The sequence below is a fragment of the Chelonia mydas genome, chromosome 4 (assembly GCF_015237465.2).
Source record: "Chelonia mydas isolate rCheMyd1 chromosome 4, rCheMyd1.pri.v2, whole genome shotgun sequence".
In the NCBI taxonomy this organism is placed as follows: domain Eukaryota; kingdom Metazoa; phylum Chordata; order Testudines; family Cheloniidae; genus Chelonia; species Chelonia mydas.
Genome location: NC_057852.1, coordinates 30369073 through 30391824, shown reverse-complemented (window position 1 = coordinate 30391824; position 22752 = coordinate 30369073). Strand labels below are relative to the sequence as shown.

The window sequence follows — 22752 nt, the reverse complement described above, 5'->3', positions numbered from 1 at the left end:
TCAGCATACATACTTAACTCTTTACATAGTATCTGTCCATACATTTCGCAATTATATTAATGACCAGTGTGATCCTGGCTTAAGATCTCATATGACGTTCTTAGGGGAACCAAAATATACATATCAGGTTATTCTTTAACCTTCTTGGCCAGTTGGCATTGAGGGGTTCATGAGTCACAGAGACAGATGACCTTCCCCAAAAACCATGAAGATATGGGGCTGACATTTAGTTCAGCCAGTGGTGAACTTGGCCTTCTGTACAGAGGTGGATTAAGGCAGAAACTGTGGATCTGGACCCTGGGCTTGTGGGAAACCCATGGACTCTTAAAGTTTGGATTCAAGAATCCATGAGGTGGGAGCCTGCCACGGAGTGTGTTAGGATCCACCCTGGAGACTTAGGCGCAATGGCAGTAGGGAGTCGAGTGCCATGAACAAGTTGGTTTGGTGTGGAGGGACCTTTGTGTAATTGGGGACTCTTTGGTCGTACTGGATCTGAGCCCCATTTAGCCTTAATCCACAGCTGCTTCTGTACAGTATTATAGTTACTATTGTCTATTATTTGTATTGCTGTAGCGTACAGGAGCTCCAGTCATGGAGCAGGAGTATGCTAGGTGCTGTACAAATACAACAAAGACTTTCCCTGCCCCAAAGAGCTTACTATTTGTATACCTATGAAACAGTCGTTCAGGATTCTGCCCCATACTGTAATATTTGGGTCAGGCTTCTGCTTCTATTTTTCCTTGTGTACATTTTGGTCGTTAGTTTGACATAGGAGCGGTCAATCTGTGACAGATGATCTGTGACCACAAGATTTGGTTTGTCATACACATTGTCTGCATGAGGATAAAATTTAATCATTGCACAACTTGACTTGAGCACCAAATAGGAACCAAGTAGCGCAAAGTGCGTGTTGTTTCTTTTCTTGCCATATGAAATACTGTTTCCCCCCCCCCCCTTCAGTATTTGTATGATTGCTAAGATTAAAGTATTTCACAAAATAAACTGTGGGCATTGTCAGTGGTCTTTTGAACTCCAGCCAGTGCTTGATTTGTGGAATTAAAATGTTTACCCCAGTTAGTAAGTATCAATTGTATTTATTTGTGTTAAGTTGACCCCTACTGCTACATTCCTAGTATACATACTCAACCCGACATATGTCCAATACATTTCTAGAGCCTGATATCTTGAAAATGTTACAGCAAATAATAATTTAACCTTGATGGAGGTGCAGTTTAGTAATTTAAGGTTAGGCCCCAAGAGCTAGGAAATCCCCAAGTTCTGACATAGACTCAATGTTTTGGTTTTGTTGGATGCAGTTCCTCAGTTACTTTTCCCTCACTTCATTTGAATTAATTTCATAATTCTCTGTCTCCTATACTGAGCAGTAGGAAGAAACACCTGTAGTGATACTTGTGTTACATGCACAAAGAGCAAACGGGGATATATTCTTTTTAATCTAGATGACTTGTATCAGAGTAAGGAAAACAACAAAGAAATAACAAGAATAAAATTTTCCTGAAAGAGAGACAGTCTCATGCAGTAACATTCTGCAGCTGAAGAGGAACCTAAAATGGCAGCTGTCTCCCAACTGTTCCTACTGTGGGTAGGGAGACACCTCTGACCTCTTCATTCAGTCACATAGCTAAGAACATAAGAACGGCCATATTGGGTCCGGCAAAACGTCCATCTAGCCCAGGATTGTGTCTTCTGACACAATGCCAGGTGCCACAGAGGGAATGAACAGAACAGGTAATCATCAAGTGATCCATACCCTGTCGCCCATTCCCAGCGTCTGGCAACATAACTATGTAACTGCTCACTTCCATATTGCCCCAGAAGTCTTTACTGTACAGTTGTCAGTGCAAACGAAATATTCTTCAGCACAGTGCATTTACTTAGCCCAAATAAACAGTCCCCAAAACAGTCCAGCGCTCTCTAATCCTGTTCTTCCACTTACAGGAAAAGGATTAAAAAAGCTTGCATAGTTTGTAATGCTCTATCCACAAGCACAGATCTACCAGATGTCAGGATAAAAGGGGCGCTCTAATGGATGTGTGGGCCTCTGCTTGATGAGTAATTCTACATGACCGCAGTCAGGAACAGCCTTGCCTGTAGCTTTATCTAATCTAGCTGTTGTATGTCTGAGCTGGTCACCATGGTATCTTAGTGCTGAACTGCACCTATTCAAATAAAACTAAGCTGTCCAAAGGAGCTCCCCTCTCCTTTGGATAGTTGCCATGGGAAAGATGTCCTTACTGGGGGAGCTGGCTTTAGTAAAAAGATGGGTCTCACATTTTGATCTGAGTGGTCAGGCTTGGGCGTAGTATCTTGTCTGGCAAAGAATTCCACAGCTAGGCTCCTGCAGTTTCCTTCCATAAGAAGAGAAAGTGTGGGTAAAATACAGTTAATGTTTAATCTAATGCAGCCTCTGGATTTCTCTCACTGATCTCAAACAGGCCATATGCACGTCTGCTGCAGCATGAGCAGTCTGCGCACATATGCGCGCGCGCTCTCTCTCTCTCTCTCTCAATAAGCCAGAAACTTTAGGCAATTTTCTGTTTCAAGCTCCTGTTAAAATGAAAGGAAGTTGATATTGTGCATAGATGGTTTAGCAAAACGTGCACAATGGTTTCATTTGAAAGACCTGTACTGTTATACTTTACCTATTTTAGAAATAGCTTGATAGTGTACTAACAAACGAAAGATGTAACTGACAATTCCTGAAGGTTAGGTTTTTAGATTGCTTTCTTTATATTTTTCAGGTATTTTTCATATAAAGCATGTGACTGCTTTAAAAATGCACAAGTTTCAATTCTCCACAGGCTTATTTTCGAACAGTGGAATTGGTTGAGGAGCCTATACCTGGTTCACGAGGCCTGAGTTTCTACTTCAGGATCAACGGACTCCCCATCTTCATTAAGGGATCCAATTGGATTCCAGCAGATTCTTTCCAAGACAGAGTTTCCTCTGATATGTAAGTCATAATAAATATTCTTTAGATATTGAGTACTAAGGGCCAGATTCTGCCCCTCCTTGTTCATGATGAATAGCACTCACTCTGTGAGCAGTCCCATTGACATCAACAGTGGAACTATCTTCAGTGGAGAGTGCTATTCAGTGCGAGTAAGGGGAGTAGAAATCAGGTCAATAAAGGGGAAGAGATTTGGCTCTTGCACAAAGGTAGTGTTCTGATGTTGTTGATGGATGAGTTCAGGGAGCCTGGGTGGTATTGGTAATCCTCAGAGCCTGATTCTGCTACCCTCAGTTAGTTAGGAGTGGGACTACTTGTAGGGTAAGGTGTCTACTCAGAGTGACGAGGTTGGCAGAATTAGGCCCAACATGATTTATAAATATCATTCAGGGTGCTGTAATTCATCTGTTAGTTTTTTCACTCTTTCTCAACATGCGAATGTGTGAGAGAAAAAAGACTCCGAGATATGTTTCAGAAATGGTTGGAAATTATTAAAATTCAAGGTAATATGTATATAAAACAAGGTAAAATCTAAAGGGAAAAGAAGATAACAAATCAAAGGAGCTACTTGGATAAATATAGTGTTTAATTTTTTTTTTTTAATAAAACATTTTTAAGGGTGTGTCAAGGTTCCTTCCCCACTCTGAACTCTAGGGTACAGATGTGGGGACCTGCATGAAAACCTCCTAAGCTTACTTTTACCAGCTTAGGTTAAAACTTCCCAAAGGTACAAACTATTTTACCCTTTGCCCTTCGACTTTCACTGCTACCACCAAACGTTTAACCGGTTACTGGGAAAGAGTTGTTTGGAATCATCTTTTCCCCCCAAAATCCTCACCAAAACCTTGCACCCCCCTTCCTGAGGAAGGTTTGGTAAAAATCCTCACCAATTTGCATAGGTGACCACAGACCCAAACCCTTGGATCTTAAGAACAATAAAAAAAGCATTCAGTTTCTTAAAAGAATTTTAATAGAAGAAATGTAAAAAGAATCACCTGTGTAAAATCAGGATGGTAAATACCTTACAGGGTAATTAGACTCAAAACATAGAGAATCCCTCTAGGCAAAACCTTAAGTTACAAAAAGACACAAAAACAGGAATATCCATTCCATTCAGCACCGCTTATTTCCTCAGCCATTTAAAGAAATCATAATCTAACGCATATCTAGCTAGATTACTTACTAAGTTCTATGACTCCGTTCCTGTTCTGTTCCTGGCAAAAGCATCACACAGACAGACACAGACCCTTTGTTTCTCCCTCGCCCCAGCTTTTGAAAGTATCTTTGTCTCCTCATTGGTCATTTTGCTCAGGTGCCAGCGAAGTTATCCTAGCTTCTTAACCCTTTACAGGTGAAAGGGTTTTTCCTCTGGCCAGGAGGGATTTAAAGGTGTTTACCCTTCCCTTTATATTTATGACAGGGTGTTTGACTCTTTCTGGGATAGAATCTTAAGACCCAGTCCTGCAAACGCTTGTTACTGAGTGTAGTACTTACTACCATGAGTAATCCCACTGGTTTGGTAGCAGGATTGAGCCCTTTTATTTGCAAGAATTTAGCTTTGGGAGTGAAGTGAACATTTATACAGATTTCTAGGGTGTCAGAATAGTCTTTCTGTCAAAGTGACTAGTCTTGGCCTGTCAGCTAATGATATACATAAATTGGATATATATATATTTTTAAGAAAAAGGATAAGAGCCTGTGTAGGTTTCTCCTGGCTATCTAGTTTAGGGAGGGTGTAATTCCATATAACTGTTAGCTCTCCTGATTTAATTCTCTTTGTATTGAACAGGTTAAAGCTCATCTTGCAGTCCACAGTTGATGCTAACATGAATGCACTTCGTGTATGGGGAGGAGGAGTATATGAGCAAGATGAATTCTATGATATCTGCGATGAACTAGGAATAATGGTAAAAAATAAACAAGACAACTCAGCTCCTGTATTCCAAATTGACAAGAAAATAACAAATAGAAAATACTGGTGTGTAAGCAAGGCAGCTGAGTTAATAGTGGTACAGTAATCTGGGCTAAATTTTCAAAAGGAACTAATGATTTCTGGTTATTCACCTTGAAACAATATAGGGGCCTCATTTTCATAGGACAGGTGCTCTGAAAATCAGGGTCCTTTAAGGTCTCACAAGTTGAGTACCCAAAAGTTAAAAACTTAGCCTGTTAACGTTTGAGTTTCCTTTTGCATGTGCATGTCTGCACAGGTGCACTCTCACGTCTCAACCTTAACATTAAATTTATCTTGCATGTTGTTCTTTAGTTTCTCTTGTTTGTTTTGTTTGTTTGTTTGTTTAAAGAAAACTGGAGAGGAAAAAAAAGAGGGGAAGGTCATAGGCCATGGGCAGTAAGTGTCTGCTTATAGGTACAGTTATCCTACCTTAGGCCATGTACAGAATATTACTGCTGTTGTTGTGCACCAGAAATGTGTATAACAGCACAGTTGCAAAGTTAACAACTGTCACCTTGCCCATTAGCAGGAATTGAATTTAAGACCTCCAGAGCTGAAAGCATGAACCGCATGAGCATGAGCCTGTGGTGAAGGATGCTCAGAGCTGTCACAAAACTCCCCAAACAACCAAACCGAACAAACACCTAACCAAACACCTAACCAAAACAAAGTACTGCAATGCTTGTGCAATTCTTTCTCCAGAAGAGAAGATAAGAACTACACATGACAGACGTTAGTCATGTTGATTGATGAACTGCTGGAAGACGCTCAGATACTACAGTGATGAGTGCCGTATAAGAACCTGTATCAAATAGTATCCTCTGTGGACTGGGTACAAAGGATGACTTGTCACATGCATGAAACAGTGGGCTACACAAACACACGATTTTAAATATTTATAACTTTTCCCCCCTCAAATGTGACTTACTTTGGCTTTTTTTTTCTTCCGCGTGGAGATTGTGGGACCTTTTACTCATTCTGATTACTTACTCATGTGAGAGTAGCACTGCTGAAACCTGTGGGAGTACATGAATAAGTTCTCAACAGTGTGAGCATGGCCTGCACAATCCGAATTAACTACCCTGCTTATAGTTCCAGCTATTTTTGAATAATCCCATCAACAATTAAGGTAGTTGCGCTTTCTCTTCTGTAAAAAAAAAAAAAAAAAACCTCTTAATCTCAAAACAGCTGAAGAGATTTAATTCAGACTTTCCAAAAACTTTCAACTTTGGCCTGAGACCAAGCATGGAAAATTTCAGCCCAAAAGGAATATTTTGGGGAAAGCTGTAAGTCAGTTTAAACGTGACTGTAGTGGGAACACCTGGTGCAAACACTACGGTGAAACTAGGTACATAACTCCAACTTACAAGACTGTAAATACACGTCAGTGGTTTTTGATGAAACCGAGTATGTGAGTGAAGCTTGAGTTGTGTTTGTTATTAGAATCTTGAGAAGTGTGCCTACATCTACCATTCAGCATAACACATGGGAAAATGGAACACTACGATTTTCGCAAGAGAAACATTACATTAGCATTGTATATGACAGGGTCTTCTTCCCTCTGTTTGTGTATATGTCCATGCGTAAACATTCTCTCTGAGATTTGCCTGTACAAGAGAGAAAATTCTTAGATATTCCTTACACTGAGTCCAAATTATTGGAACTTGGTGCCTAAAACTGGGCACCTAAATCTATTTTGGTCACCTAAACAAGGGCCCTGATTTTCAGTGCTTTTGAGCACCTACAGTTCTCTTTGATTTGTAGGTACTCTAACCTAAATAGGCCATTTAGCTCCGTGCCCAGACAGAACTCACTGGCCTTATTTAGTAACCTAAATATTGATGTAAGTACCTAAAATTAGGTCATCATTCTGAAAAAATTGAACGTTGATTTTAAAGAGAGGCTTCTATGAAAATCAACCAAGAAATTTTTTAATATTGATGAATATGAATCTTCTACTTAACTTGCCTCTCTTGCTATCTTATAAAGAGTTGGAAAATGATTCAAAGTCAAATCATATAATGGGATAATATCTCAAGGAAAAAGGAAGTAACAATTCACTGGAGCTAGTATGCTAAATACTATCTTAGATACTTTTGAGACATGCCTTTATAAAGGGTGTTTGTCTCTCCAATGGAGCCTGCACAGGTTTGTATTTTTTTTATAAGGCATGATTGTGCACTGATTTTTGCACTTTTTTCCGTTGTAAAGCTTCCGTGATTTTGCATTTATTAATGGATTTTTTAAAAATTGTTTTCAGATCTTTTAGGAAAGACCCACTGAATCATTCACGGAAGGGCATCCTCTCACTGCTGGAAGGGCTTAGCTGCCTCTCCTCTTTCTGCCTGGCATCTTGTCTGGAAAGGTGAGACCCCATGTAGGGAGCAAGGCTTTTCCAGCAGCGATGTTTCTGTGACAACATTCTTCAGTAGGTCTTTTCCTTAGCAACCTGAAAATGAAAATACAGGATCTATTAGGAATCTCAAAATCATGGAAACTTTAAAAGGAAAACAGGTTGAAATGGATATCTTACTCATTGGACCGAAATATGTTCAGTTTTTTTGGAATTCCTTTTTTGAGGCATGAATGAAACAGCTTATTTGGATCAGGAGACTATGAAATTACAGGTGATTAATTCAATCAATGTGTAATTGATATTGGTTCATTTTCATTTTTGCTGTTAATCATTAAAATGATGTTAAAATAGTTTAGGGAGTTTCTTATTTTTTTTAAGTTGTCATGGATATATCTGCAGGATGTAAACATCAAGGAGGGAGAGAAATTGTCTGGGGTAGCCCAAAAAGGTAGAATTCATTGTATTAAAAATAAGCAAAGAAAAACTTATTTTGAATATCAGGAAAACATTTCTGATTATGGTATCTGTGGAGTAGATTGTCAAGAAAAAGTAATGAGTTGAGTCAGTTGAAACTGGACTGGACAGAACATTACAAAATATATTGTATGGAATAATCTTGCACTGGTTGTAAGGGAATATAGATAGATTAGGTGACATAAAGGCTTTTCTCAACATTTTGTCATTGACCTTAGAGGTTTCTTGCAAGATATATCTATTTATCCAGGCTTTCTCTGAAGAGATACATTGAGTTATGGGAGGGTCTGGGTTTTTCCCGCACTCTGATGGATGGGAGATATCACTTCTTTTCTCTCTGTGTTAATTTAAGTTGATCTTGTGTTTTATGTGTTGTGTTGGGAAGCATGTCTGGAGTGTTACAGTAGCTGTACTTTAAATCATAACAAAATTAAATAAACTCATCAGTGTAATGACTTTCTTCTGCTAATAACTAATGGGGATTTGTTGCTCTACTCATGGGTGTATGCAAAACACACTGTAAGAGCCATAAGAACTTCATTCACTTATGGACAGAGTCTTCTACCTTCACTCCTATTGAGTAAAATATGGCTTCCAAGTATTCTTATTGAAAGCAGTGGAGCTACTTGCAAACCATGAGTAAGGTGGAAGAATCTAGCTCATAATGATGAAGAAATGGCTTAAAACATTAAAATCGAGGAAATCAACTCTGGGGGTGTATGTGCACGTGAAAGTTGAGCTCATCTGGGATGTATCTGTTTTGGTGACACCTCCAGTATTCATGTACAGTGAGTAAGTTAAAAATTTCTACCTTATCTGCTGTTTAAGACAAATAATTCCATCTGAACTGAAGTCCATGTGAACTGAAAATCATTTATTAAGTGTAGAAAAATATTTGCTGACAGGTTTTGTATTTCCTTTTTCTTACTCTGTAGATTTGGCAGGATTTTATGTTTGCATGTGCCCTTTACCCAACTGACCAGAACTACTTAGAATCAGTAAGAGCAGAAGTTACTCATCAGGTATGTTGTTCAATAGTGTCAAGGACCCGTATTTCAGTATGCTTGTATTGACTAACTGTTTTGTTTCTGTTGTTCATTGTCTGACATGAGTTTCTTTAAAGACTGCAGTCTATTGTGCACTCAAGTAACAAACACACACACAAGCAAGAAAACGGAGTGAGCCTGTAGAAAAGCAAGGCAGAACATGGTGGGCAGAGGAATGTAGAGGTCATCCTAGGGGTAACATGAGGTCCCCCTGTCCTTTGTTCCCACTCTACATCTCACCTCTACTTGTACATGTTTTAGGAGAAGAGGAGATTATATATTTTGCTGGCCTGGGCTGTGTATCATTTCATTAGTAATTTTTTTAAATCTATTTTTCTGGCCAGGCAGGGAAGTTTTTTTTTTGCGGGTTGAAAAAAGTGTTGTGTTATATGCCTTGTGGAAAAGTAAAGATGAAAACACTAAATATTTTGTTCTTTTATAGTCTACCAAAAATGTGAATTTCCAGTAGTTTCAAAGATGTACAAATTTAGGACTTGGTTCTGCAAACTCATGAGTAATTTTATTGATGTGAGTATTCCCATTGAAGTCTGTATGATTACTCATGGAGTAAAGTTACTGACATGTCAATTTGCATCATTGGTTCCTTATTCCCTTGGCTGCAATAGTACTGTATCCTTTGGAATCTTTCATATTTCTTGTCATTGAGATGACTTCAGCAAGTGTAGAAACCAGCCAGTATTGTTTGAACTCTGTGCAACTTGCATAAACTTTACAAGATATCCAGTTAAAGGGAAGTAATTGAATTTTAATTTCGAAACTGTGACTTCTATTTCAGGTAAAGAGATTAAAATCTCACCCATGCATCATTTTATGGAGTGGAAACAATGAAAATGAGGCTGCAATTGCAGGCAACTGGTTCTCCATACCACATGCTGAGATGAAAGTTTATTTCAAAGACTATGTGACACTTTATGTGAAGAACATCCGAGAAATTGTTCTTGCTGTAAGTGAAATTTTCAGGGGCATAGCGCCCGCCCCCAAATTGTCTTGCAAAAGGTTTTAAACTCTGCAATTTGGGCCAAGTTTCCTTGAGTTGTTTAAGGGAACAGATTTACAGAAGCAGTGTGGACATGCTGACAATACATAAAAACCATGGTGAAGGCTGCTGTGATTGTGTTTTACAGATTCTCATTGCAGTTTTTGCAGCTTTTCTCCTTGTTCTGGAAGTTTTAGAGCTTTGCTTGATGTCATACGGTGGTACCTGCTTGTAATGAAGTTATTTACAGTGAAATTCTGCTTAGAATGGAGTGGATTGAAAATCACAAATTGCTGGACTTTCACTTCTTGTGGGTTATGTAAGGACACAGAATGCAAAAATGAGACCTGTCATTTGCCACCAGTGCCCACTGATGCAGCTCCACTGACTGTGGTAGGAACATAAAGCAGGTTTAGAGGACATGCTGGTAAAAAGGCCTGCAGGCCATGTACAGTCTTTCTGGCACCAGCAGAGTTACATGTGATACAAGACTTCCTAAAATTCTCAGTGTGGATGCAACAGTAATGAAACTCACTCCATTTTAATCAGGTTCCACTGCAGTAATTCCAGATTAAATGCTGCATTCCAAAGGGATGCTCAAATCCTTCTTTACCTTTGTTTTGGCTGATCAGAGGATGAGAGAAGACTGATGAAAAAGAAAACATGTTAAAGGGAAAAGGATGAGTAAGAATTCCTCTCTCCCAGTCTTGCTGCAGCAACTCTCAGTAGGAGATGGAGTCAAGCTGGTTTACCTATTCCCTTCTTGGAATGAAGGCATGGCCTTCCAGAGAGGTCCCCTCAGCATCTGGCAGTGTCTCCTACAATTGAAGGGGTAGGAGGGAACCTGCCACCACTTGTGGTGAAGAGCTCTCTCTCTTCTTGCAATGAAACGCCACTGTTTTTGACTTCAGAGAGAGAGTAGACTGAAAGTTGCCTCTGTGACACCAATAAAGAATAAGTTGCTCTACATGGCATTTCATTCCTGAATAGCTATGCAGAGAGTAATGCCTGAACCACAGATGAATGCTTTGATCTCTCTAGCTAGCTAAAATACAGAGTATGCAGTACAGAGATATGCAAAGTGAAACTGACATTCTGCCGGTTAAAACATTTCTCTTCTACCAAGAAATATTAATTTTCTACCCTGCAGTAGCTACCCCCTTATCCCTGTTGCTTCATGGCTCACAGGCTACTTTAGAATACGATGATGTTGGACTAAACTGGTTTTACTGGCTATGCTGAAATTACAGTAGATGCCTACCACCATGAATTTACGTGCATCAACCCAGGCAATCAAAGTGTAATCTAAAAACAATATAGATGTTGTCATTAGTGATTGCATGCTACTGGCTTTAAGGAGCTTGTAGGGCCATTCTAGTCCTGGAAATTTAAGGGTACAGGAAAACCATGAGGGGGAAACTGATAAAAGGGGAAGCTTTGAGAGAAACTGCTCAATAAGGGTGATGCGACTGATAAACCAAAATGGCTGATGTAATATACTCGACAAATTTCTGCATTAAAGCTTAAATCTAACAAGTTCGTATTGACAACATTGCTAATATATTAACACAACTATGTTTTACAATAACTGTCAATATTAATCTAAATTGTAATATGGACTCAAGAACAACATAGTCCTGATTAGTGTCTTAGCCAAAAATAATTCTTTGCTCAAAATGGATTCATTTGTTGTTTGTTAATAACAATAACATAGAGTACTGAGACACTTCACAAAATATGTGATAGATGTGTCACTGCCCTGGAGAACTTATACAATCTAACTCTAACAAATGTGATTTGTCTTGTAATTAAAATTTCTGTCTGCTGTAAATGCTATTATTATTTTAGTATCAACACATTTAACAGGAATACAAAGGTATGTATTTTAGTTATCATTTTGGGCATAATTCTCCAGTAAGCTACACATGGAGGAATACACACACCATTGTGTACCTGTATTTGTAGGTTCTTCTTTGAGTGCTTGTTCATGTCAATTCCAAACAGGTGTGTGCGCATGCATGCACAGCATCCAGCAGATTTTTCTCATAGCAGCATCCGTCGGGTTGGCCTGGGCGCCCCCTGCAGTCGCACCTTAATGGCACTCAATATAGAGCCTTGCCGACCCATCACCCCCTCAGTTCCTTCTTGCCGCCAGTGACAGTTAACTGGAATGTCCCATAGGTCTTGCTTTATCAAGCACCTCTATCTGTGTCATTTGTTTATAGTTCTTCTGTAGTTAATAGTTGTTTAGAGTTTGTTGGGGGTTCTCCCTCCAACTCCCCGGAGCTGTGGTATGCCATTGTCCCCAGGGTTCAAAAAGTGTGAGGTCTGCGCCAAGCGCATATCAAAAAATGACCCATGAGTTCCGCCCCAGAACTTTGAAAGAGAGAGAACAGCAGCTCAGAGTTCTGCTTATGGAGGCAGCTCTTTGCCCCATTCAGACCTGGGATCTGGGATTCTGCACCCAGCACCTCCTCCTGGCATCATTATCCTGGGAACAGGTGCTAAGGAAGGACTCTTCGCGAGATGCTTGGCACCATCATGGCTCTTCTCACGTCCATTTGGTGGGTAGGCACCGGTCTCAATCGCCGGTGCCTCAGAAGAAAAAGAAGCCGGAGGCAGCTCAGGACTTATTGTGCCTCACGGTGCCGTTCTCACCTCCAAAGAGGGATGAACCGCCGGCACTGACAGCACCGGCCTGCCCCACAGTACAGTCAAGAGGGAAGCCGGCCATGCTGGCTTGCCTTCTACACAGCACCCCCCATGCCAGGAGCTCTGGAATGAGAGCCCAGTCATTCCTCTAGTTCTCAACACTCTGCGCCTCGCAGCCCAGCTCCTCTGTGGTCTTCATTTTCGAAAACCTCGGAGTCGGAGTCCAACTCCTATCGCTCTGGCAGAAGTAGGAGCAGGAGATCCAGGTCGCATCAGGGGAGATGAGCCTACCTGGCACTGTGGCCTCCACAGTGGCAAAACCCAATGCAGTGGCCCTTCTAATCGCCCTGGGCCTTCCATCAAAGCCAGGGACGAAGCCAGGGATCACATTCAGCAGCAACATCGGTAGCTTCTGCTACCTTCGTACCACCGCGGCCAGCTGCTGAGGTGCCGCCGCCGCTTACATCGACACCGTCGGCTGTGGCACCGTCGCCAGACTCATTGGTACCGGCACCGACATCTGCACCAGCACCAACAGCAATGCCGACAGCGCCACCTACAGCCCTGGCATAGGTGTCTTCTGTCCCAGCACCAAGGGGCACAGCACCGTCCGGGTCACCACCAGCCCGGGATCCCGAGGACTCACGGGACCCCTTGGGCGCTGATGGGAGGGAACAGCTGCCCTTTACGAGGGCTTCTTCCTCTTTATTGCTAGATGAGGCGCTGGCAGGCACCACTATAGCTCCCGGCTTGAAGGACAGCAGGGTGTTGCAGCAATTGCTGCGGTGAGTTGCCCAGGGCCTGGGTATTCAGGCAGAGGAGGTAGTGGAGGACGCGGATCCCACGGTGGATATCCTCCCGCCCTCTGGACCTGCACGCATTGCTCTGCCTCTTATCAAGACCATATTGGACACGATCAAAACTTCATTGCCACCCACAGCTAAGTGCAATGAAAGGTGCTACTTTGTGCCATCTAAGGGCTATGAGCATCTGTACTCACATCCACCGCCCGATTCCCTTGTTGTGGATGCTGCCAACCAATGTGAGCGGCAAAGCTACCAGGGACCCTCCCCTAAGAACAGGGAGGTGAAAAGACTCGACCTTTTCGGAGAAAGGTCTATTCTATGGGCGGGCTGCAGCTCCACATTTCAAATCAGCAGCTACTGGATAATACATGTGGGGCAATGGCAAAATTTGCAGAGCTGCTGCTGCAAGATTCCCATGATGAGTTCTCGGCCTTGGTTGAGGAGGGTAAGCTCATTTCCCGAGCTTTCCTGCAGGCTGTGCTGGACAGAGCTGATGCGCCCATGAGGGCTGATGGCTACATGTGTGGCCATGAGAAGGGGCTTCTGGTCTCTGGTCTCCCGTACGAGGTCCAGCAGACCATACAGGACCTTCCCTGTGAGGGTGTGACTCTGTTTTCCGGAAGGATGGATAAAAGGCTTCATAGCCTAAAGGACTCGAGCCACCCTCAAGTTGTTGGGCCTTCACATCTGTGCCACGCAGCGGTTCTACCAACAACAGAACAACTCGCTCCTATCGCTAGGGGCAGTGGAAGAGGTTCCTCAGAAGCAGAAGGGCGTTCCCGGTATTTCCCATCCTAGACCTGCGGGAGCTCAATAACTTCATGAAGAAACTCAAGTTCCGCATAGTCTCTTTGGCCTCCATCATCCCATCATTGGATCCAGGGGACTGGTACGCCACCCTTGACTTGAAGAACACATACTTTCACATAGCAATCACACTGCCCCACCTCAGGTTTGTGGTGAGCAAAAACCACTAGCAGTTCACAGTCCTCCCATTTGGCCTGTCAGCGGCACTTCGAGTGTTTACCAAGTGCATGGCAATTGCGGCCGCATTCCTGCGCAGGTGGCAGGTACAGGTGTTCCCATACTTCGATGACTGGCTCATCAAGGGCCACTCCAAGACTCAAGTGGAGGCACAAGTCGACTTCATAAGAGCGACGTTCGACAAACTGGGCCTCCTTCTGAACAAGGGGAAATCAACGCTGTCCCTGATTTAGCGGATAGAGTTTATAGGGGCAATACTGGACTCGACTTAAGCCAGGGCATACCTCCCAGAAGTGAAGTTCCAGGCCCTGGGTGACATCATTCGAGGTCTCAGGTATTTCCCCATCACCACAGCTAGGAATTGCCTGAAACTTCTATGACACATCGCTCTTTGTACCTGTGTGGTGCAGCATGCCAGACTCAGACTTCAACCTCTTCGGTCATGGCTAGTGTTGGTGTATCGGCCAGGCTGGGACAGCTTGGACAGGATTGTGACCTGCTTCACCATGTCCTCAACTCCTTCCTGTGGTGGTTCGATCCACAGGTAATATGTGCAGGGGTCCCCTTCACCAGCCCTCAGCCATCTCTCTCGCTAGCGACGGATGCACTGGGCTGGGGAGCACATCTGGGAGTCCTCAGGACTCAAGGCCTCTGGTCTTGGGCAGAGCTCACTCTCCACATCAATGTCAGAGAGCTGAGACTTTGCGAACCTACTTATCAGGGAAATGTGTATCAGTAATGACAGGCAACACCACGGTGATATTCTATATCAACAAACAGGGGTGCATGCTCCACTCCCCTGTGCCAGGAAGCCCTCATGTGGGACTTCTGCGTAGAGCCTTCAATACACCTTCAAGCATCGTACCTCCCCAGGATATTGAACGAGTTGGTGGACTATCTCAGCAGGTCATTCCACAGGCACAAGGGATCCTTACGCCCAGACATTGCAGACTCAATCTTCCAACAGTGGGGATTTCCCCAGATAAACCTGTTCGCCACACAATGCAACAGGAAGCGTCTGCAATTTTGCTCCTTCCTGAATCGCAGTCTGGGCTCCATCACAGATGCATTCCTCCTCCCATGGGGAGACCATCTCTTTTACACGTTTCCGCCTATTCTGCTCGTTCACAAGGTACTCCTCAAAATGTGGCGGGAACGAGCTTTAGTGATACTGATAGCTCCAGGTTGGCCTCGCCAGCACTGTTACACGTCACTTCTGGAAATGTCTGTGGAAGCCCCAGTTACCTTGTTGCTCTTCCCGGACTTATTGACCTAGGGTCGTGGTGGTCTCCAGCACCCGAACCTCAAGTTGCTGCACCTCATGGCATGGAAGCTCCATGGCTGAACCCGATAGAGGTCTCCTGTTCGGACCTGGTCAGACAAGTCCTCCTTGGCAATAGAAAGCCCTCCACCAGGGCTACCTACCTTGCCAAGTGGAAGAGATTCGCAATCTGGTCAGCGCAACACGGTTCGTCACCCATGCTCGCCTCTTTACTGCTTATATTGGACTATCTTGTCCACCTCAAGCAGCAGGGGCTGTCCATGTTGTCACTAAGGGTTTGGTCACCAAAATGTGGTGTTCATGTCCATTCCAATATCCACCCTCCTACCCCTCTGTCAGAGTCGCCGGCAAGAAGGAACTGGGCTCTATGTTGAGCGCCGTGAAGGCGCGACTCCAGGGGGCACCCAGGCTGACCTGACAGATGCTGCTATGGGAAAAATCTTCCGTCTGCCATACACATACCTGATTGGAGTGGACATGAACAACACATCTTGAAGAACAGCGGTTACGAGAAGGTAAGTAATCATTTTTTTCTAGGTTTCTATCATTTCTATGATCATGTGCACAAACTGAGTTACTGTGCATGCAGATGGCTTAGTGAAATGCTTCTGGTAGGCATTTTATGTCACCTGATTTGACTGCACAGTGTCTCCAATCCAGTAAAGCACTGAAGTATCTGCTTCACTTTAAGCATATAGATGGATAGATTTTTAAGGCCAGAAGAAACCATTATGATCTTCTGTCTGAACTCCTGCATAACACAAGCCATAGAATTTCACCAAGCAGTTTCTCCATCAAGCCAATTACATCTGGCTAAGCTAGCATCTATCACTTGGAAAAACATCCAGCCTTCATATCAAGGCTTCAGTGATGGAGAATGTAGCATATCCTTAGATAAGCAGTTCTCGTGATTAACTGTTCACACAGTTAAAAACGAGTGAATGAAATTACTTGTGCTTAAACTGAAGCCTGTGGCTAACTGCTTTGCTATATTGGAGCTAATAGTGGTAACTGTGAATGTAGAACCAAGGGCTTCCCTTAGTGAAAATGTGTCCCTAAATGTTTTATAATTTCAAAGAAACCCTTCAGTATTTGGCACTGACAAGAGGCAGTGTGTAGTAGTGGTCAAATATATGTAATTTGAAACAACTCTAAATCCTGCCCTTCATAAAGTTGCATCTGGCCTAAAATGCACAGCCAGGCCAAACAAAACCAAAGCACAATGCCACAGACTGTAATGACAGCATATTTTGAATGTATTAAGACTGAGGGTTGTTGGTTGTCTGTAACAAAGGGGGGAAAAAAGGGAAAAATCTTAGCATTGTTGCTGCAAAAGTAATCATTTTACTTAAAGGAACTGTCTCACCACACAAATGTTAATGATAATTTTGTTTATTTTCCACTAGAAGTGCTTTAAATAGCTGTTACTAATAATGTAGACACATTTAAAGATAGGAAATCCCTTGATCTGAGGCAAGAGAATCCCTTTCCCCAAGATTTTCAAAACTGAACTTCAGTTTCAAATTCCTCTCCACTCAGAACGAAGCCTACATTGTACTAGCAGATGAGGCTAATAAGCTTCCATGGGCAAGAAGTAGCTGGATTCCTCCTGCTTTGCAACTTATTAATTCACACCTAGAGTTGGATACGCTGAGGATAGACTCCACTTTCTGTCCTGGGCTTAATAAAGTACTAGTTATCAATTAAGGGCCAGATTGTGCAGTTTTTCACACTGCTCACTGTAGCGGGCAGTGCATAGCCTCAGTGCCCCAGGGGGACAACTGGGAGGCATTGTGCTTCAAAGGAGTACAGTTCCTCTAATAAAAAGAAAAGGAGTACTTGTGGCACCTTAGAGACTAACCAATTTATTTGAGCATAAGCTTTCATGCGCTACAGCCCACTTCATCGGATGCATACTGTGGAAAATACATAAGATGTTTTTATACACACAAACCATGAAAAAATGGGTGTTTATCACTACAAAAGGTTTTCTCTCCCCCCACCCTACTCTCCTGCTGGTAATAGCTTATCTAAAGTGATCACTCGCCTTACAATGTGTATCATAATCAAGGTGGGCCATTTCCAGCACAAATCCAGGTCTCCCCCCCCCCCCCCCGTCTCCCCCCTCTCCCCCCAAAAAAACAAAAAAACAAAACCTACTCTCCTGTTGGTAATAGCTTATCTAAAGTGATCACTCTCTTTACAATTTTTTTTTTTGGGGGGGCAGGGAGAAAACCTGGGTTTGTGCTGGAAATGGCCCACCTTGATTATCATACACATTGTAAGGAGAGTGATCGCTTTAGATAAGCTATTACCAGCAGGAGAGTAAGGTGCGGGGAGAGAAAACCTTTTGTAGTGATAAACACCCATTTTTTCATGGTTTGTGTGTATAAAAACATCTTCTGTATTTTCCACAGTATGCATCTGATGAAGTGAGCTGTAGCTCACGAAAGCTTATGCTCAAATAAATTGGTTAGTCTCTAAGGTGCCACAAGTACTCCTTTTCTTTTTGCGAATACAGACTATCACGGCTGCTACTCTGAAACCAGTTCCTCTAATGGTATCCCTATTGTACTATGAGGAGAGGAGGTAATTTATGATACCACTTGAACGGTATGCACTATATTCCTCCCTCACAAATGTGTCCAGTCAGTTTTGCTGATTTCAGTAGGAGGGGGCGGTGGAGCCCTGGCATAGTTTTCTCTCTGTCCACTTCTTCAGTGGGAGCATCTGGCTGGTACCTGAGGGCCTGATTCATGCAATGTTTACATGGCCATGAAGGGGAGGAGGAATCATAGAAATAGAAAGTGGTAATACATCCTGTTAGGCCTCTGATTCCAGGAATTAAAAACGATTACATGTGAGGGAGGAGATGAATGTCAGGGCACAAAAGCAAAATGTTTCCTAGGCAGTGACTCAGCAATTTGGCAAAGGCATTTTGGTTTCACTTCCCAAAGTAAGGTCTGGATATTGAAATGTTAGAACCAATCACTTTATTATGGTGTGTTTTGTTTTGTTTACCCAGGAGGATAAGAGTCGTCCTTATATTACATCCAGTCCAACTAATGGCAAGGAGTCTATTAAAGAAGGCTGGCTCTCCCAAAATCCTTATGACACCCATTATGGTGACACTCACTTTTATGATTACCTCAGTGACTGCTGGAACTGGACAGTGTATCCTAAAACTCGGTTTGCCTCAGAGTATGGATTTCAGTCCTGGCCCTCTTTTAGTACATTGGAAAAGGTAAGGCAAAGCTTCCATTTTCATAGCTTTCCCGCTCCCTGTTCCCTTTTGGTCTTGACAGTGAATTACTGGTCAAGAAACTCTGGGTCCGTGACTATAGTTGAAATGACACAAATTCCTTATTCAGAGGAAATGTTAGGTTTAATATGACTAGTAGAGACAGCGTGGGATGTACATCTTTCCCCTTTTAATACATTAAACTTGGTTCCTCTCACGATAGCCAAGATAAATACCTACAGTCCTAATTTATTACCATAGGCCATTCTTGCTGTGTCAGAGTCCACAGCATTGCTATAATTTATTATAATCTATGTTTTTAAATTTGCTTTTCCAGTTTTAAACAATTGGGGACACATTCTTGAACTCTCTAAACACAGGAGCTTGTATTGATTAAAGTATTCAGACACTGATTGTTGAATCCTGTCTCCTCACATCACAGACTTAACTCTTGATTAACTGTTACACACAGCTTCCACCTCCATTGGATCAGAACCAAAAATACGTTGTGCATTTTTACTTGCTGTAGTAAAAGCAAGCCGGCTAGTGGCCGATTAGTGAGCTCGTCTTTTATATCATATGCACTGTTGTTGTAGCTGTGTCAGTCCCAGGATGTTAGAGAGACAAGATGGGTGAGGTAATATATTTTATTGGACCAGCTTCTGTTGGCGAGAGAGACAAGCTTTCGAGCTTACACAGAGCTCTTCTTCAGGTCTGGGAAACGTACTCAGAGTGTCACAGCTAAATACAAGGTGGAACAGGTTGTTTAGCATAAGTAGTTAACGCACATTTCAGGGGACCATTCAAGGTGAAGTGGCCTGTTGACATCCCTCCAACCATAGGAGGGAAAGGAATAGGGGGAGACAGCTGCGGGGCAGGGGGTTGTTAGTGGGTTATAGATTGTTGTAATAAGTCATAAATCTGGTGTTCCTAGTCAGTCCATGATTTTGAGCAAAGTTATGAATATAAGCTCCCAGGCTCGTCCACTGACGACAACAACCCCACTCTTACCCCCCCCCCGCCGCCCCCGAGCCCTCTCCCTGCAGCTGTGTTTCCCTCCTCCCTTCCTTTCCCCTCTCCTTGGCCACTGACTCTGTGAAAGCTTTGTGGGCCAAATTCTACTGTAGGACAAATAAGTGAAGTTCCACAAAACCAGCAGAGCTACCCCTGCCTGTGTGCTGAGCCCTCTGAATTTGGCCCTCTGTGCCGTGGTCTGTCCATCTGTAAGAATATACCACTTACTCCACTGGGTGTTGTGGGCTTCAAGACTTAAAGGTACTCAGATGAAAGGCACTACAGAAACGTAAAGTATTATTTTAAATACTCTAGGTGATGGCAAGAGGCTGAAATGGATATTATTCACCTTTCTTGCTATTCAGCAATCGATAAGTACCTGGTCCCAAAGATCAGGAGCATGCACGTTTTGCCATTTCCTTATGATCCATTTTCAACCTTTTCTGTGTTTTCAAAAGGTCTCCTCTACAGAGGACTGGTCTTATACAAGTCATTTCTCCCTCCATCGACAGCACCATGCAGCTGGTAACGACCAAATGCTTCATCAGGCTGGACTTCACTTCAAGCTGCCCCAGAACACAGATCCTCTAAAACGGTTCAAAGATACAATTTACCTTACTCAGGTAACCGTGTGTCACAATCTGGTGACAGATACTTCTCTCTAATACAGCCATCGTTGTTATTAGCACCTAGGGGGCCTGGTCTTGGTCAGTATGTTAGGAACTGAAGAGACATATTATAATGAGATAGCCCTTGCCTTGAAGAATTTACAATATAATTTAATATGGGTAAATTTTGTGTGTCCCTGACCCTTTGTAGTGGAGAGAACAGGGCATGAAAAGCCTCTCCAATTTCCCCTCTTTGTTTCCCTTCTCCCACACCAGGACTAGTGATCATCTCAGGGGATACTTCTTCCATGCAGCACAAATTACTCCAGAGAAAATGGGAAAGGCAGGAAGAAGTTGGGCCTTGACCCTTTACACTGACCCACAGAGCAGGTTGGACACACTGATTGCAGCAGGCTAGGGAAAGATTGTGCCTCCTTGCCACACAACACCTTGCTGAGATCCCCTTGTAACAGCACTTTTCCTGTACTGTCTCTTGGTCAGAGTTGTGCCTTTTAGGTACAATCTAGCTCAAAGAGAGCATGAAAAGCCCTGTCTGTCTTTCTCTTGCTGACACACACAAACACACACACAATGTTTTGAGAATAGTTAACCAAATTAAAAATAATCCTCTTTTTAATATATTTGCTGAACAAGGTTATGCAAGCCCAGTGTATAAAGGCAGAAACGGAGTTCTATCGGCGTAGTCGAAGTGAGATAACCAATGGAGAGGGACATACAATGGGATCACTCTACTGGCAGCTCAATGATATCTGGCAGGCCCCTTCATGGGCTTCTCTAGGTAAGTCTTCCAATTGCCATCAGTGAAACCTCTAATTGTGCTTTTTAAATTTCTTTTTATTATCTATAACTTTTTTCATCAGAAATACCAATTCAAGAATAAGGCTCACCATTATTGCCTGGATAACATATTTCTAACCATCTACTAATACATCTCAGCAAACTGGTTTGCAGGATAAGCCTGATACTAAAACTGAGCGGGGATGCAAAGCTGTTGGTCTTGATATGTCATCCTCCTCAAATACAAACAAAACAAAGAGGAAAACAAACCTTTCAGTGTATCCACTCGTTAGTGTTTGTTTCAGAGTGCAGTAACCACCAATTGTAAATGTAGATCCAAGAACCTTTATAACACAAGGCGAAGATGCCCTATAATTCTTTCAGTGATGCAGGCCCTAGTTTAACTTTTATGTCTTTTAATTTAAGCAATATTAATGTCTTTTGAGTTTAAGACAATATTTAAAACAAACAAGCATAACTGCTATGGAGTGGTAGGCGCATTGTAGTTAAGGCTGAAGTTAGCTCCTCATTATAAACCTAACTTTTCAACAAAAAGAAAAGGAGTACTTGTGGCACCTTAGAGACTAACCAATTTATTTGAGCATAAGCTTTCGTGAGCTACAGCCCACTTCATCGGATGCATTCGATGAAGTGAGCTGTAGCTCTCAAAAGCTTATGCTCAAATAAATTTGTTAGTCTCTAAGGTGCCACAAGTACTCCTTTTCTTTTTGTGAATACAGACTAACACGGCTGCTACTCTGAAACCTAACTTTTCAACATCTCCCTAGCTTCCCCTGAAAGAAATTGATCTTCCTTAAAGCTTACATGCCACAGCTCATCCAGGATAGTTTTTCTGAGGAGTGTGGTAAAACTCAAAGATTTTTGTGGTTTTTTTTTTAGTTTTTCCATCTCCAGAGTGGCGAAGCCTCGAAACTCCAAATTAGTTTTAAGTATCAGAGGGGTAGCTGTGTTAGTCTGTATCCACAAAAACAATGCGGAGTCCGGTTGCACCTTAAATACTAACAGATTTATTTGGGCATAAGCTTTCGTGGGTAAAAAACCCACGATGCATCTGAAGAAGTGGGGTTTTTTTACCCACGAAGGCTTATGCCCAAATAAATCCGTTAGTCTTTAAGGTGCCACTGGACTCCTCGTTGTTTTTGTGCAACCTAGTTTTGTTTGTTTGTTTGGTGTTGCTGCAGAGAAGTGCCTTTTAGTATTGTGGAAAAGGTTGGAAAGATCTAAAGAGTTGTTTTTAGTGCATATGGAGAGCAGTGTTTTTAGGGAAGCATACCAATAAATGAGGGTTAGCTATATTTACATAAATATAAAAAAACATATAATCATTCAATAACCTGAAAGATTATGATGTTTTTTCTTAGTAATAAAAACATCTAATTTCTCAGTCAATGTGTGTGGAACTTTGCAATATGTCAAGACACACTAGGACTAAATTAGTTGAAGAATCTTTAGTTCTAATTAAATAGCATATAATGTCATCTGTATATACCCAACAATGTGTTTTATTTCACAGCATAACGGGCCTAGTTTAGGTTGAGTGCAGATGTG

The 22752-nt window shown here is 42.4% G+C and overlaps 1 protein-coding gene across 3 annotated transcripts in view; it reads left to right on the top strand.

Annotated features, from left to right (window-relative positions):
* Positions 1–22752, top strand: part of MANBA (mannosidase beta) — a 74219-nt gene that overhangs the window by 35942 nt on the left and 15525 nt on the right. For 2 of the 3 annotated variants that reach the window (XM_043545255.1, XM_037896976.2), the window contains exons 8-14: positions 2823–2974; positions 4761–4878; positions 8691–8777; positions 9598–9765; positions 18548–18766; positions 20236–20400; positions 21040–21184. In XM_043545255.1, the coding sequence (XP_043401190.1) occupies positions 2823–2974; positions 4761–4878; positions 8691–8777; positions 9598–9765; positions 18548–18766; positions 20236–20400; positions 21040–21184 (1054 nt within the window). The remainder of the gene's footprint in view (positions 1–2822; positions 2975–4760; positions 4879–8690; positions 8778–9597; positions 9766–18547; positions 18767–20235; positions 20401–21039; positions 21185–22752) is intronic. The other variant, XM_037896974.2, reaches the window with a different exon arrangement.